At 44.9% G+C, this 16,100-nt stretch overlaps 1 protein-coding gene across 1 annotated transcript in view; it reads right to left on the reverse strand.

The window, feature by feature from the left end:
• Positions 1 to 8,869: 8,869 nt before the first annotated feature.
• The window catches only part of CCND2 (cyclin D2), a 30,331-nt gene continuing 23,100 nt past the window's right edge, over positions 8,870 to 16,100 (reverse strand). Inside the window, exon 5 of the mRNA XM_086714282.1 lies at positions 8,870 to 14,387. Within this exon, the coding sequence (XP_086570408.1) occupies positions 14,238 to 14,387 (150 nt within the window). The 3' untranslated portion in view covers positions 8,870 to 14,237. The remainder of the gene's footprint in view (positions 14,388 to 16,100) is intronic.

Below are 16,100 nucleotides of genomic sequence, written 5' to 3' on the forward strand. Positions count from 1 at the left end.
TCTAGGCAATATTTATAATGTTAAAAATTCTTGTGCTCTTTTATTACTAAAGGATTTTTTCCATAAATATATGTGAGAGGTCTTTCACAAAGAAAATTATTCAGAGGGCGGATGAGAGAGAATGTATATATTGTTCTTTGTATGTAGCCACTCACATGCTAAGGCAAGCCAACTTAGTATTATTACCATTTAATAGAGTAGAGCTGAATATTCAAAAAGAAATCTGAGTTGATGGTTATGTGTATTCTTGATTTATTCTGTTTACTTTTACAGACTTTGGCTCTGATTATGTCACTTTATGATTCTAAGATCAAGTTCTTTAAGACCAGAATAGAGACAAGAAAATTTTAAGACTAAAACTGGACAGACAAAACTGACATCAGATATCAGTACAAACCGAGAGACTCCAGGACCAACTGAGAATTGTGGTTTTGCAATTACCCAAGTTATTTCTAACAACACTACTTTGCTTTGTCCCACTATTGCTTTCAAGTTGGAAATTATAGTGGTTTATGCAAATTTAATAAAAGAGAAAGTCTTCAACTTTTACTGGCAGGGATTTTCTTGCACCACCCACTGTCATAATTGATTACATGCTGTACCCTGATGGAAACACAGAATTTCTAGGCCAACACAAAATCACAAATACATGGTAAACCATCTGCTTTGTCCAGTGACTGAGAAATAATAATGTGACCGATGATCCGAGTGAGAAGGGGCTGCCAGTCCAACTGTGCCCAGTCTTCCATCAGCTTGATGTCTGAAGGTGGAGGGAGATTTGTTTTGGCAGCCGCTCTGCCAGCATCTGACATCTGTCACCCATAGTTCTCCATTATTGCTCGTTCCAAAAAATCATATCTGTCAGTCAAATAGCTTTTCTACTGATGGACAGTCGAAGGATGCCTTCTCAGCCTGACGTGCTTCTGGGGAACTCCCCTTTATTTGAATACATGTATCCACTAATCCCTTTTCATGCCTTGCCTTTGAGCCTGTCACTTAGTGGGGAAAAGAACTCTCCCCAAGCCCAAGTTCATTGCTATTTGGAAGAATGGCAGCAGCATGGAGGGGATACAATGAAGGTTATAAATGCTTACAGTTTCACTGCTATGGTATCAAGAGTACTCTCCTCTAGCAGGATCCACAGAAAAACAACATTCCCCCCCTCCACCGCTGGCCTTTTGGAAAATTAACATATGCATATATAACACCTTTAAAAACAATTCACACAGTATTGATGTGTTTGCATGTATCGGACTGGCCCATTCTTGTTCTTGCTGTGTAGTACACTTTACATAGACTGCCTCACTTAATCCTCTTAATCCAACGAGGTCTCCTGTTTTATAAAAGAACAGTCTCAGAGCTCATACAGTGGCAGCCTTGGGATTCAAAGGCAGATCTTCTTGCTTAAGTGAGACTCTTTCCACTATGGCACCCTGACTCTCCCCATCACAATACACATGACAGTCTGTATGAAACATATAAATGTATGGTACAGTCAGTAGTACTCCAGGCAAATAGGAAGTACTAGGGAGGTGGCGAGTGGGAAGGTCAAGGCTCTTGCTTTTGCCACAGCCTGGACAAAATGCTAAGAAAAAGAGAAGACTTAGGACCCTAAAATCTTGGTCTCTTGGTCCTAGTATCTAGAAAGATGTAGAGTGTGAAGCAAGTAAGGCAGTAGAAAATGCCATAGCAAAGCAAATTTTCCATAGTGTCTTCATTTTGATTTTACAGAGACATATGGAAAATGTAAGTTATGATTGCTTTTTCTTTTCCTTTATTATTATTATTATTATTATTATTATTTTTTAGTAATCTCCATGCCCAACATGGGGCTCAAACTCATGACCCAAGATCAAGAGTCACACACTCTTCCAGCTGAACAAGCCAGGTGCCCCTGAATGATTGCTTATACAATATCTAAGGCATCAAGACCTTCCAGGAAAGTATTGACCAAAATGCCCAGAGGCTCATTGAACTGAGCCATGAATATAAAGTTGCAGAAGCCCGAGTTCTCGGACCACTTCAATGCCTCCCCTGCTGGGCAACCCTAACCTAAGAGTGTCATGGACCCATGAGGGTCCCCAGCTCCTGCATCCCTGGTAGGACGGTATTTTTTGAAACAGTACTCAGTGTTTTTCCTCCAGTATTTGTCCCCTGCATTTTTTGGTACTTTATCCTGTGTCCCCTTTTTCAGGAAAGGGAAAGTGACAATAAAGAGCCTAGGAAAAGAATCTCTCCCCCAAGGATAATGAAATAATCTTGACAGAAACAAAGGCTTACACAAGGTGATGAGAAGGCTCCCTTCCCTGAATGAACTAGGATTCTCCATATTGGTGGGTCCCTGAGAAATAGGGACAAACTAGTGACGTGATTTTTTTAATTCATTAATTTTTATTTTTAAGAGAGAGAGCAAGGGGGGAATGAGGGAGGCGGCGAGGAGCGGGGGGGGGGGGGGGGGGGGACAGAAGACCCGAAGCAGGCTCTGCATTCATGTCAACAAGCCCGATGCAGGGCTCAAACTCAAGAGCCGTGGGATCATGACCTGAGTCAAAGTCAGACACTTAACTGACTGAGCCACCCAGGCACTCCATGGTGATGTGATTTGTAAATGACATAAGTTTTGGGGCTTGGGGGGAAAGGATCCCATGCTCCTTTCCCAGGAGGAGCTCCCCGGGGCAGGGGGAGAGACCCCCAGAGAAGTGGTAGCTGTGCAGTGCCCTGGACAGAGCCCACAATAATCTTTTAGTTCCAAGCCCCAGCATCATGTGGGAACAGCAGAGTATTTCTTTTACATCCAAGAGCAGCAAAACGTCACCAAGAAAGGCCCATTTGCAATGTCTGCAGTTTTCTTTAAACATTATAGAATATATGGCCTATATGGGTGATTCAGGTAAGCTATAACCCAGATACCGCAAGCATTCTGTCTTGTTTGGCTCCAGCTGCTGTACCAGAACACCACTGACAGGGTGGCTTAAACAGCAGATGTTGTTGATCTCTCACCATTCTGGAGGCTGGACATCCCGGGCTGGGTACTAGTACAGTCAGGTTCTGGAGAGAGCCCTCTTCTGGGCTGCAGACCACCTGCTTCTCTTTGTATCCTCACAAGGTGGAGAGAGAGCTAGCTAGCCCTCTGGCTTCTTCTTTCAAGGGCCCTAATCCCATCCGTGATCCAATCACCTCCCAAAGGCCTCACCTGCAATACCATTACACTGGTGATAAAGAGTCAACATATGAATTTGGGGGTGAGGGGGGGACACAAACATTTAGTTCATAACACATCCTAATCAAGGATGTACAATCTAGGGGTGGCCCACAGCTATCCTTTTTTTTGTTTAATGTTCATTTATTTATTTTTCAAAAAGAGCAGAGGAGGGGCAGACAGAGAGGGAGACAGAGAGTCCCAAGCAGGCTCCAGGCTGTCAGTGCAGAGCCCCATGTGTGGCTCGAACCCACAAACCATGAGATCATGACTTGAGCCAAAATCAAGAGGCAGACACTTAACCAACTGAGCCAACCAGATGCCCCTGATCCACAGGTATCCTAATCAGAAGAACCATAGTCCACAAGAACTTCAGTTATCTGAGTCTTGATTTATAATGGATACTTTAATTAATATCCTGAATTTCAGAAATGAGGTTGTATTGGTGAAAATAGCAGCCTGTCAACTCTAACAGTGCAAGTTAGTTATGGGCCTCACTGAATTCCAAATAGGTATATTAGACACTCCTCCTCTGAATAAACAGAATGAGGGATCTAGGGGAACTGGCCTAAACCTTCAGGGTGTCATGGAACCTCATACGTTAAACAGCCCTCTGTCCAGCCATAGGATCAGGAGGCCTTCTGGTTCCTTTTGCTGACTCTAAAGTTCAGATAATCCTACCTTTGGAATGTTTACCTAGAGGAATGAAACCTTCATGCAAGGTAGTGGTAGAGACAGAGCCCTGTGCTGTTACAGCACTGGAGGACAGACGGTGTGAAGCATTTAGGGCCTTCTGTGTGTCTGCTAAATGTCTGCATGGATGTGCTGCAAAATTTAGTCCAAGGTTTGCTTGTAAGTGGATAGCAAGGTTGCAAGGGAGTGGCCAATACTCACACACTTAAAATTGTTTAATGGCTGCAAATATCAACCAAGACTTTGAGAATCTACTTACGTCTGTATGCAGTCATTGATCCCGAAGGGGCTCTGCAGGCTTGAACTGGAGGCCTCAGGATCACTTCCACCCCACCCCTGCACCCCACCCTGAGTGCTGGGGCTAGGCAAACCCAAACAAGAATGCAAACCTGGGAAGACAGAAAGCACACTAAGAATGGCCCGAGAGGCAGAGTCTTCCGGTCAAAACTAGTTTTAGGGGAAAACTATTGCACTCCTGCTCCTGTGAGCTCTGGTTAACAATCGCAGTGGCTACACTTGTATAAACCACATTTACTGAGAGGAACCTGAACAGAATCACTGTGAAGAATAACCAAGAAGCAAGGCAAAATGCTGGGAAAGAAAATGCTACTTCCAGGATATAAATCCACCAAAACTTCTCCTTAGACCGTAAGGCCCTTTTCTTTCTTTTTGGACCTTGTCTTCACTGAAGGTGACATTCCACCTGGCGATTTCAACAAGCAGTATCATCCAATCCACCCCACCTCGGCTTAAAGTCTCACTCTCTCAGCTCAATCCTCAGTAAGCAAAATACAAATAAGTCAAGCAGCCTGGCGTGGCAGGAGATACGTGGTATCTAAGTAAGCCACATCTGGATTCTGGTCCTACTCTGATTCCTTATTGTGAGCTGTGTGATGCTCAAGTCACTTAGCTACAAAATGAAGTATCAGATGCATAGCAGGTTGTGAGGATTACATAGGATGCTCATGAAAAGCTCTTTTAAAATCTCACAAAAAGCACTTAGCTGCTAGTTATCTAAAAGTCTCCTGCATCTCAGTGCCTATGTTGGCCGTGTTGAGTAGCTAAACAATTGGTACCTGTGACATTAATTTTTCAAAAGACCGAATTAGGTGCCTGTCTCATGTGCCACTTTAGCCTGGGGACTGCTACCGTTCATCAAGCTCTGGCTGTGTGCCAGTCATGAGGAAGTGCTCCAATGAGTTAACTCACGAGGTACTGTTATTATTTCACCCCATTTCACAGATGAGGGAACAGACTCACTGAGGGGAAAAGTGACATGCCCAAGGCTACAAAGCTAGTGGGTAGACCAATGGGGATTCCAGAGCAGGCAGCCCACGAGACCGCCCTCTTCTTTGCCACCACGCTCAAGTAGCAGCCGTTGTGTGACTTCTCTGTTTCTGCCATTAACCACCAAGACCAAGCAGTGCAGGGACGTCATTCCTGGAAAAGCAGGGACTGAAGAAACATCTGTTGAATGAAGTGTTTGGTGCAGAATGCCTGGCATCTAACCAGCCCCATGCAGTCTGTTGGAGGAATGAGCAGTGTCCAGGAGCCCCACATGTGAAAGGAGGGGATAAAAAGTCATCATTTTAAGGGACAGGATACTGAAACAGCCATGGTTTTTGTGCTTTTCCTTTTTGTAAAAAATTAATTTATTCAGGTAAGTTTATTTATCCCCCACACCCAACGTGGGGCTCAAACTTATGACCCTAAGATCAAGAGTCGCATGCTCCTCTGAACCCCTGTACTATTTCAACGGACTGAAAAATCTTACAGGTGCATCGTCTCATGGGGTCATTGAGGTACCACGAAAATGAAAAGAGCCTACAAAACAAACAGAGAAAAAGCTGATCTTGAACCCTGTCCACCTGGCCCACCTGCAGACCTCAGTGTGGACTGAGCACAGGGGTCTCAAAGGAATTTCAAAATCTGGCCCAGCCCCTGGTTATCTGATCTAAAAACCCATAAAGAGAGAAAAGCAATTCTGAAGGCTCATGGGGAGTAGAGGTCTTTATTTGGGGCAGAAAAGTGGACTAAGGATCCCAGGCCTGTTCCACCTGGGACTTACGGGGGTCCTACATCATAGCAGAGAGGTTAAGACTGACATATTTTAGGCTGCAGAGTGGCAAACACAGTAGGGGACAGGCAGGTGACATCAATGAGTGAGTCAGGCTCAGTGGATGCTAGGGGGCAGAAAACGGGTCAGACCATCATCAGCTGCAGCCCTTATTGTCCCTTGGGCCTGTCGTTGCCGGGATGTGGATTTAGCAAGAGTAGTTAAAATCCCGACTTTTATGTGGAAGCTCTCATCTTACATTGGCAAGTAAGTCCAAGGCAATTTAAATCATGGTGAGAGTCAAACTAAATGTGTCTGCAGGCTGCCAGTTTGCCAATCACTGAAGAGAGTCAGAAGTCATGAATCACACCAGCCCCTGCCAGATGGAGTCAGAATGTAGTAGTAACAGAGAGAAGCAGGTGAGGGAATTGCTGGTCCCTCTGGTGGCGGGAAAGAGGGGTTCCTTCTGGGCAGTCATCCTACACCTGTTCACACAAGCATTTTTTCCTAAGTTGTTCCTGTCTGTGGTATTAGTGCCACCTTGTGGATTTCCCAGGAAGCACCGCATGTTTAGACCTGTATGTTGACTCCTACAGAGGCCAGAGGGTAGTCAGGGATGGGGGTGACCAGTTGAAGCCAGAGCCAAAGCAAATCACCACACATGAAACGGAAGCCATGTTTTGGATAAGCAGAAACTCAAGGCTCTAGTGGGAATACTGAGGTGGGGCCAGAGGGGCCAGCGGAATTCTGTCTTGCTGTTTTTTCAGGCAACTTAGTTCTGCTGGACTGAGCCTTGGGTCAGAGCTGATAGACTCTGCCCCTCCTCCGTGTTGGGGAGGCCCTCAGAGCCCAGAGCATGAAACCCTCCAGTCCATCATCTTCAAAGTGCCAGCCTTAGTTCTTTAAGCCTAGGAGAAATTGGGTAGGTAGGACTCAAAAATGAGTGTCTGTTGCCATGTTCATCTGGTTTCGTGAGGACAACGTCTGTTTACGGCATTTCAAATTCATTATATGTGTTCTTAAGCTTTTTGAATATTTTCTCTTCATATTTTAATGTGTGTTACCCATTCTCTTCCCATCCCCTTATTTTTTGGAAAAGGCCAAACTGTTGTTTCTACTTTTTTCCAAACTATGCTGCATCTTACCAAAACTGTTTTTCCTAAACCTCATTTGTTTGAGGAAACCTGTCCCATCTCAGAAAGTGTCCCCTCCCACACTTGGGGCGCCCTGGCCTTTGCTGTTAAGAGCTCCACGCAGTCTTATCGGCTATGTGTTTTGTTTCCCCATTGAAAGCTCCTTAGCCGCAGGGCACGGGTTTTTTCTCTGCTCTTCCTTAAAGGCTCAGCATAGGCCCTGCACACATGTTGGCTACGGATAGGCTGGACCTTCACATTCATGGTCACCAGTTGTTTTGCTGTTGTTACTGCTGTAAGGGCAGGGGAGAAACAGTCTGGTGCAATATTCAGTTTTGAATACTCGCTTCATGACAGTGTGTTGAGAAGATTACTAAGCCAACTGGAACATTTTATTCTGGTGTTACCTCTGTGTCCTGCATAAAACTTCCAGATCTTTGGAAAGTCATAAGAAATACAACAGTAGTCACCAGAGCACAAAAGACCTGGGATTTCTGGTTCTTTACTCCATCACAAACTCCCACTTTCACAAAGGGCACTTGTGTCTCAGGTTAGAGATTTTTTAAGTGTAGGATGAAATGGCTCTGAAAGAACCTGTAAAGGGGACCTTAGATTTATCAATAGCCAGCTGTGTGGAATGTAGCACCTGCCTTGTCTTCTTCCCACACTTAGACATCCACAGTTCTGAATGGGAGAAGCCCTCGGGGTTACTGGAAGGCATTTGGAAGGAGTGGTGTTGTCCTGTAACAGACAGGCACGGCAACACTGCAGGACAGACAGATGGGGGAGGGGTGGGAGGGAGGGACCTGGCTGTACAATGGGTCTTGCAGAAGAGAATTCCAAGGATGGTTAGGAGTGGCAATTGGGGTCCTTGGAAACTCCCAAGAGGCCTTACGGACTCCACTAGGCAGAAACCCAAGAACAAAGTTATCCCTGCTTGTCTCCAAGAATGGTGGGTATCAGTGGGGGAATGGAGACAAAGGGAATTTTCTAGGGTCCTTGTAAGACTAGAAATCCTGTTAAGTGGAGTTGGTGGAGAATAACTGGCAATCTTAATCTGGACTTTCCCAATGACCAGTTGCAACTCAGGTCAGAATTAAACGGGAAAACAGCCTCTAGTCACTTTGAAAGAGACAGGGATCTATAGAGAGCATGAGTGTTTATAGCAACATCAAAATGGCCATGAAGCCATTGCCTTTTGCATTACCCTCAGAAGCTGGTCTGAGGAGCTGTGGTCCAGGAGCAGCTAGGAACAGAGCCTGGCAATTCATCAAAGTGTGGGCTCTCTCACCCCCTTCCTAGGCTCTGCCGTACCACCACCCCCCCCCAAAGGGTAGCTATGGCCCAGTCCTCCTGGGAGAGTTATCAGTGGGGCGCCACGAAGAGTAGCAGAATGGAGTCAAGAAAGCTACAGAGGTGGAGTTCTTCACATCCCCCCTAGAATAGAATCTGGAGATGGCACTCAGGGCCTCTGGTGCCTCCCAAGGCAGGGATGCTCACTCACAACAGGAGTGAACAGCTGGCAGAAGTCAGGGATAAGCCCAGTCGTGATAGCAGGGACCTACCCACCTTAGGAGAGAAAGGTGGGCTGAGGCTTCTAGTGCGTAAGATGGCTACACGGGGGCCCCAAAAGGGAAAAAAAGATTACTTGTCTTGTGATAACACAGACACATGTAGATTTGTGTTTTATGCCACTACCAATTGTTGCCAACAGAGTTCTGACATGAGAAAAGATATGTTCTATTCCGAGGACTGCTGGTCTAGAAATAAGTCGAAGTGGCCAGAGAATTTAGGTCAAGGTGAGTTTATTGTCCAAATAGCATAACCTAATTGCATCCAAAACCATTTGCAAATCCATCTTTAAGCTAGTCAAAATAACAGGCCATTATTTTTAAAAATCACTTAACACTGAACAGACAGGACCTCTTAAAAGGCAGCTGACTATACCATGTCACCATCATAACCAAGAAAACACTTTTGCCACACTTCCTAAAAAACCATTTGTTTATACTGATCATGCTACTTTAGCACTTGCTAGCATCCTGACCAAATAAGCACCCACACCTCTTATAGAGTACATTGTGAGAGAATAACATTGACTCGATATGGCATCACACTCATTTTAAAGCAAAAAAAAAAAAAAAATTATAATAATAATAAAAGAAGTCCAAGACGAGAAACTGTAACTGAGAGAGAAAGAGATCTGAGGTACATGGTACAAGGGTAATGAACATAATGGAAAAAATCCAATGGCCCAGTGATTTGCTGGGGATTTAAGAGTTGGCCAACGGTAAGAACAAAACCCAATTAAAAGAAACAAAAACAAAACAAAACAAAACAAAACTTTTTTTTTTTAAAGGACAGGCACCTGTCAAAATACATTGGATGCTGTAATGTCTAGTCAGTAAGGCACTTTTTTCCCCAAAGTAGGCTGCAGGCAGAGGAAGGCATGCTGCAGCTAGTGTGCACGGATACAGTTGCTGATGGCTTCTTGAAACCTGAGCCAAGAATCGGGTCTGATAGTCCAGCCAAGTCTAAAAGCAGAGACACACAAATGTCTGGCTGAAAGGACTGTTCTGGGCTGTTTAGAATCCAGAACCGTGAAAAGCCACGTGGTATGAGAAAGTCATAAACCTCCTCCTGAATCTTCCTGCCCTATTTTGTACAAACGGACGACAGCACGAGTAGCTCTTAAAAACTGCTCCGAGCCCACACCACTAGAAGCCTGCGCTCACTCGTTCTATAGCTACAGTTTGTTGGCTTAAGGGGACTTTACCGTCTCAGCACTAATTTCCCTTTTAAAGCTATACTCAGGGTTGGACTGTCTCAAAGATAAACAAAGAGGAATCCTTTTGGCTTAGAAGCCAACTGGCTTACTCAGACTTCCTCCCCATTCCTCCCTCCCATTCCCACACTACCAATATTATCTTCTTGAACTAGAAAATCATTATTTACATGATATAAGGTGCAAGTCTATTTCTTCTCCCAGCCCTGCCCCCTATGGCCCATGGAGAGAAAATTCCCCCCACCTTCTTTGAGAAAGTCATCCAATCCTGCCTAATGCTCTTTAACATCATCCCCAGAGCCCCTGGGGTAGCGTAGAAGGCCCCAAGGGTGCCAGACCGCAGGAAAGCGACAGTTCCCCATGAAGAGGAGCCCATCCTGCTGGCGAAGGGACGACAGCGTGAGGGTTGCTTTACCTGACCCACCTCCTGTACAGAGCACATAGACCAAAGGGGATCTGGCTTTAAGACATGGTGAACTCTTCAGTGGGGTCCTGGGGCAGTTCCAGAATAAAGCCTCCCCTAAGATAAGCTCCTTGCTCTGAGGAGCCCTCCTCTCAACACGGGAAGACATTCTACTGAGGGACCTGTCCCCAGCTTCCACCCTGCAGGGCTTCTTGGCTGTTACAAACCTGCATGCAATTGAATTATGCTTAGCATATATTTTTGGCATACTAGGATTTCTCCCCCGCCCCCGGGATTTGGCCAAACTAGGGGAGGGAATAAAATTTGGCAGGCTAGGGGAACAACTTAGCCCCCACTGATGGAGAAAAACAGTAATAGCAATGACCAAAAAAACCAAAAAAACAAAAAAAAACCCAAAAAACCGAAAACTGAAATAGAGAGGAGGAAGAACAGATAGAAAGACAACAAAGTAGAAAAAGACCAATAGGTTTGGAACCCCATTTGTGGGAGGTGAGAAAGAGGAAAAAAAAATCTGTGGGGGAGAGCTGAACTCCGTCACATAAAAACTCCTACCAAGGAAACCAAGATATAAGGAGAGGGCATCAACTACTTTAACAAATCCAGGCTTCCTTCTTTTATTTAAAGAGGGAGCAGGCAGAATAGCCAAACAAACTAGCACCTTCCCCATCAGCCACACCACACCTCCCATCACACCAGGCCCCGAGGGCAAGAAGGAGAAAAAGATCACCCCAGTGGCACCCAGGAAGTTACAGACTGCAGGGAGAGTCTGCAGGCCTGTTCCCTTCCTTATTCATCAGGTTCTCTCATTTGCTGCTTCTGTTTGAGCCAGGGACAGTCACTGTTAAGTGACTTCATACCTCGCTTTCTTTAGGCTCCAATACTCCCAAGGACTTTAGGGACCACGTATCCTTCCATCCCGTGTTACTCCTCACGGCCCCAAAGAGTATCCTGTGCAAAGTGAGCTCTTGACAAAACACTGGCTGCTCAGCTTTCCTCTCCAAAACTTCAGAATTCACAACCCACCGCCCTACCAGAAACTCCCTAGAATTTTAGGGTCATGCTAACTCACCAAATCCTGAACCCTTCCAAACATACTTCAAGAGAGACTGACTCCTCTGGAATGGCATCTCTGTAGAGACACAGCCTCTCCACCTCCCTTCCACTACCAACCCAATACTTATCTGACCTATTTTCCCAATCTTGCCAACTCAATGCAATTTAAAACCTGAAGTCCATGTAGTGCCACTCAGCAGAGGGGCTGGCTGTGCATAGTGCCAGCCTGCTGCAGTCAGACAGGTAGGGGAGAAGGAACCCCCACGATACCACATGCTGCAGATTCACATGCCCACAGATTCAGATCTAGAAGGGCCTCTGAGATTATCCTACACTGGGGATGCCCATGTCAGGGAAGGGGAAAGCTAGAGGGGAAGCTTTCAAGATGAAAGGACCCTAAGCAGATGAAAGCCCTGCTTTATGAAAGGGCCACAAGATGAGGGTCTCCAAATAGCCTGCTGGAATTCTTTTCAATCTGTCTCCAGATACCTGGTACCTAAGTGCAAATTATGACTTCCTAGTTCACTGCATAAAGGTTTTGCTGAATGTCTGCCTTGGGGGGGAAGGGGGAAGGGAAATCCCTTGGTTCAATTGTATTTTTTCCATCATGATGAGGATACCGGAGTCAAAATGGAAGCCTGATGACCTTCATGACTGAAAAGGTCCCTGGGTGTGAGACCCAGGACCCAAAACCACCCTACCCTCCACTGAGAGGGGCTTGAAGCCTCCTCCCCGACTTCTTTCCCCACACTAATGGCTTCCAAGCAGAAACTATGCGGCTGTGAGGTATTATGAAAACAAAAATGTGAATCATTTTCTTTTGTAGCTATTGATTTTGTCCAGTAAACCTGAGGTAAAGAATGTTCTGTCTTTGAAGAATGTGATCAGAGAGAGAGAGAGGGAAAAAAAAAAAAAAAACCCAAATAGAAAAAAAAAAAAAAAACAAACCAACAACAACAAAAAAAACCAACCATGAATACGCTACCAGAAGAAAATAAACTATGGAAGGGCTTTTCCAGTACGAAGAACTCCTATCTCAACCATCTACTTCAGGACTTGGGATTTAAGCAGTAAAATAATATATTATAAAAATGTTTATAAAATAGCAGCACACTCTGTGAAACATTACAGCTAGGTACTGTTAATGTGAATAAGGATGAATGATCTTAGCTTCTTAGCAGCGCAAAAAAAAAAATAATAAAAAACTGAACACAATAAAATGAAAAATAAGAGACCCTTAGATTTTTCTCCATCTTCAACCCTCATACTACGAAACAAGGCAGAATCTGTGTATAAAATAATTCTTCAAAGCAGCCCTGTTCTGATTTTTCTTTTTTACTCAAAAAGGCAAATATTTTAATAGCTTCATTACCTGTCAATTATAATTGTGCAAAAAAAAAAAAAAAAAGTTGTTGCTCCAACCTCTTTGCTAACTGAATGCCTCCAAGAAGTGGAGAGGAAAAAAAAATTCAAGTACGCTGAATACAACTTTGCAATGAAATTAACAAAAAACGGAAAAGGGAACACAATGCCACACTCTGATATTCATATTCAGCTGTCTGTCTGCACCAGCAATAACTTTTCTTTCCATGTCCAAAGGAGAAGTATATAGGTGGGAATTCAGATCCTTCTGTGCCATCAAAATGTAACAGCTTTTTGTTTGTAGGCTTTATGGAGGAATGTTGTGACAGGGATGTTGGTGGAAAGGGGTGTCTCTTGAGTCCTGGTAGGGATACCAGAACTGTGTACCAAAGAATGTCAGATACCAGAAGTGAATAGTCACCTGACTGAGGGCTGGAGGGGGAGGGGCACAGGACAAGGGAGGAGTCTATCCAGCATGATTTGCATAAACCATCCCATCTATCCCTCGGGAACAATTTTTCAAAGTGCTTTTCGAATGGAATGGTTTATAACAATGCTAAACTGTGGACCAGACATGCCAATCAGCACCAAAAATCAGTTGTTTTTTTTTTAATAAAGGATGCCAAGGTCACATTACCCTCTTCAATACATTAAGAGAAAAGATTCCATTCCAGATCCCACCCTCGGTCTCCATCTGCCTCCATTTCATAGGAGTTTTGGTTATGGCCCAAAGCGAAATTGCCCCTTTTGATAAAAACACGGTGGTGTCTGCCACGAACCATGTTTGGAAGAAGAAGCATGATGTCAAAAAGACACGTGAAACCCAGGACCCCATCACCTGCGTCCGACTGGCAAAATAAAACCTCTCTTTTAGGTAGCAGCTACTGTAGACAGCAAGAGTTCGCAACTAGAGATTCAGCTATGCTCCTGACTTAGTGACAAACAGGTGGTCGAGAGCAAAGGTGCTTCCACGTCCAAAATGGTTCGACCGCGTTAACAGATTGTTGTGTCCTCCCTCCCTCCATCATGTCCCTTATTTCTAATTCCTTCTTGAGTTCATTGCTTCGCAATCTAATGACGCCATAAATGGCACACGCAGTTCCTTGAAATTATCCTAAAAGGGGTGTGTACGTGCTAGTTCATAACATGAAAAAAAAAAAAAAGCCTCCTCTAATTTGTTCCCATATTTGCAGGCGTACATTTTTCTCTAGCTACTCTGCAGGGTCTCCTGTAAGCATTTTACTATTACTTTTAACATAATCAAACAATAACTGTTCGCATATACAAGGGATTCCCTTCTGTTGTACTTCAAATAGGCACCAAATGCTTTTAGTTATTCCATTTATATAGGACCTTTTTCTCTCACTTCTAAAAGATCTTTCAATATGATCTAGGTGGGGGCAGAATTTTTTTTTTTTTTTTTTTTTTTTTTTTTTTTAAGTTTCATCCTAAAACATAAAGAACAAAACACAACCAGAGAGAAGGAGAGAGCAGATGTGAACGCGTCTCTCCCATTCGGCCCGACTGCATCCTCACAGGTCAATATCCCGCACGTCTGTAGGGGTGCTGGCCTGGTCCAGTTCATCCTCCGACTTGGACCCATCCCCCTGGTCCTGACGGAACTGCTGCAGGCTGTTGAGCAGCACCACCTCAATCTGCTCCTGGCAGGCTTTGAGGCAGTCCTAAAAGGAGAACGGGTCAGACCAGAGCTGTTAGCAAGATCAACAACGTGCAGAGCGTTTCTGAAGAAAATGTACACAATGTAAGCCTTGCATATTGCATGCTAGTTTCCCAGTGGTAAGAAACTTGAAGTAAAGGAGATGTGTCCCCGTGGTGCCCTGGGACCACACTGACTCATGGGGCGTCCCCAGCCGGCCGCGTCAGTACCACCTGGGAGCTTGTTGCAAATGCAGAATCACAGCCCACTCCTGATCAACCTATAACAGAATCCGTATTTTAGCAGAAGGCCAGGAGAGTCGAATGCACATGAGAACCTGGCTAAGGTGATGAGCCACTTATGGACACGCAGCACCTGGTAATCAAGGTGCCAACTGGATGCTTTCTGCTTGTGGACACTGGGAGGTGACGGAGAGAAAGGAAAGGCCAGCACCACAGACAGCTACAGAACTAGGCAAGGGTAGCACTGGAAGAATGGATACAAAGAGAATGGATTGAACTGTACTCACACAAACCAGGTCTAAGTTCTTAAAAAAAACATTTTTCTGCTTACTTACCACCCTCAATTCTCATAAAAATGCAACACAGAAAGAATGTTTACAAAACTCCGGACACTTGAACCGTCCAATTTGGAAACAAGTAAGAATTTGCAGCATTGTCTGATATTATAGTCTATATTTGGTAGGGAAAACTCAGAGTGGGTTTGCCCCAGGCAGATGCTTCTGTTAGCCGGGTGCCTTGGAAGGCCAAGGCGACTCCTGGCTGTCACTAGGGAGGGGCTGGTTCCTCCAGCAAGTGGGGTGGGTGTGAGCTAAAGAAATCATTCTTAGACATCTTCCCCCGCTCCTTTGCAAGGCTGCTTTTCTGCACTCAAGCAGCATATGCATATGGAAAATACGTTAACTGGATTCTGCTTGGGTCTTTCCACAGCTTAATCTATGCTTCCCTTCTGTTTGTTTCACTGAGCAAGTTTCACTGCCCAGAAGTTACTGTTTGCCAAGCACAAAAGCATTATCTTTATTTTCCGAAGATCTAAAATAGAGTTGGAACTAACTACTCAGGGACACGGTTTCCATACCCCCCAAATTTTCCATTCGTATCTTGTCCATCCCACATTTCGAACTACAGCTTTTTACGAAAATGAAGGTTAGGACAACAGCTATCACCCAGAATGTAATAAAAATGAAAAGAGGGACGGTAATATTTGCGACCACACACCACACTTGTAGGCAGCGGCTACGTTTTGTCCGCTTGTAAAGTAAGGATCAAAAATGCTCACAGGGTAAAGGTCAACTGAGATCACATATATAAGTTGTTAAATTCAGTAAATGATGACAATTTATTATGGAATGAAGATCATTCCAGGCCTGGAGTCTGGAAGAATTCTTTAGATTTCTTTAAGATGTGGTACAGAGAAGCATGTGCTCCAGACTGGTAAAGGGAGCACCATGCGTCTGCCACAGGAGGTGGATTGTGCCACAAGACCCACAGAACCTGGCCGCAGAGGTCTGCGTGCCACCCCAAACAAGCTGAGGACTCAGGGACTGGCAACCAAGCGCCCATCAACCTCTCTCAAACTTCTGTGGCATGGTCACATCTCCCACCCTGTCTGACCCTCTCTACCTTCCCTTTGTTCCTCCTCCAAGACCCAGCCTCCAGGGGCTGTGCTCCCAGGTCACCTACCACTTGTCCAACATGCTTGGGGGTGAAGGCCAAAG

Source organism: Puma concolor, chromosome B4 (assembly GCF_028749965.1).
Source record: "Puma concolor isolate L17-30 chromosome B4, mPumCon1.1.hap2, whole genome shotgun sequence".
Taxonomy (NCBI): Eukaryota; Metazoa; Chordata; class Mammalia; order Carnivora; family Felidae; genus Puma; species Puma concolor.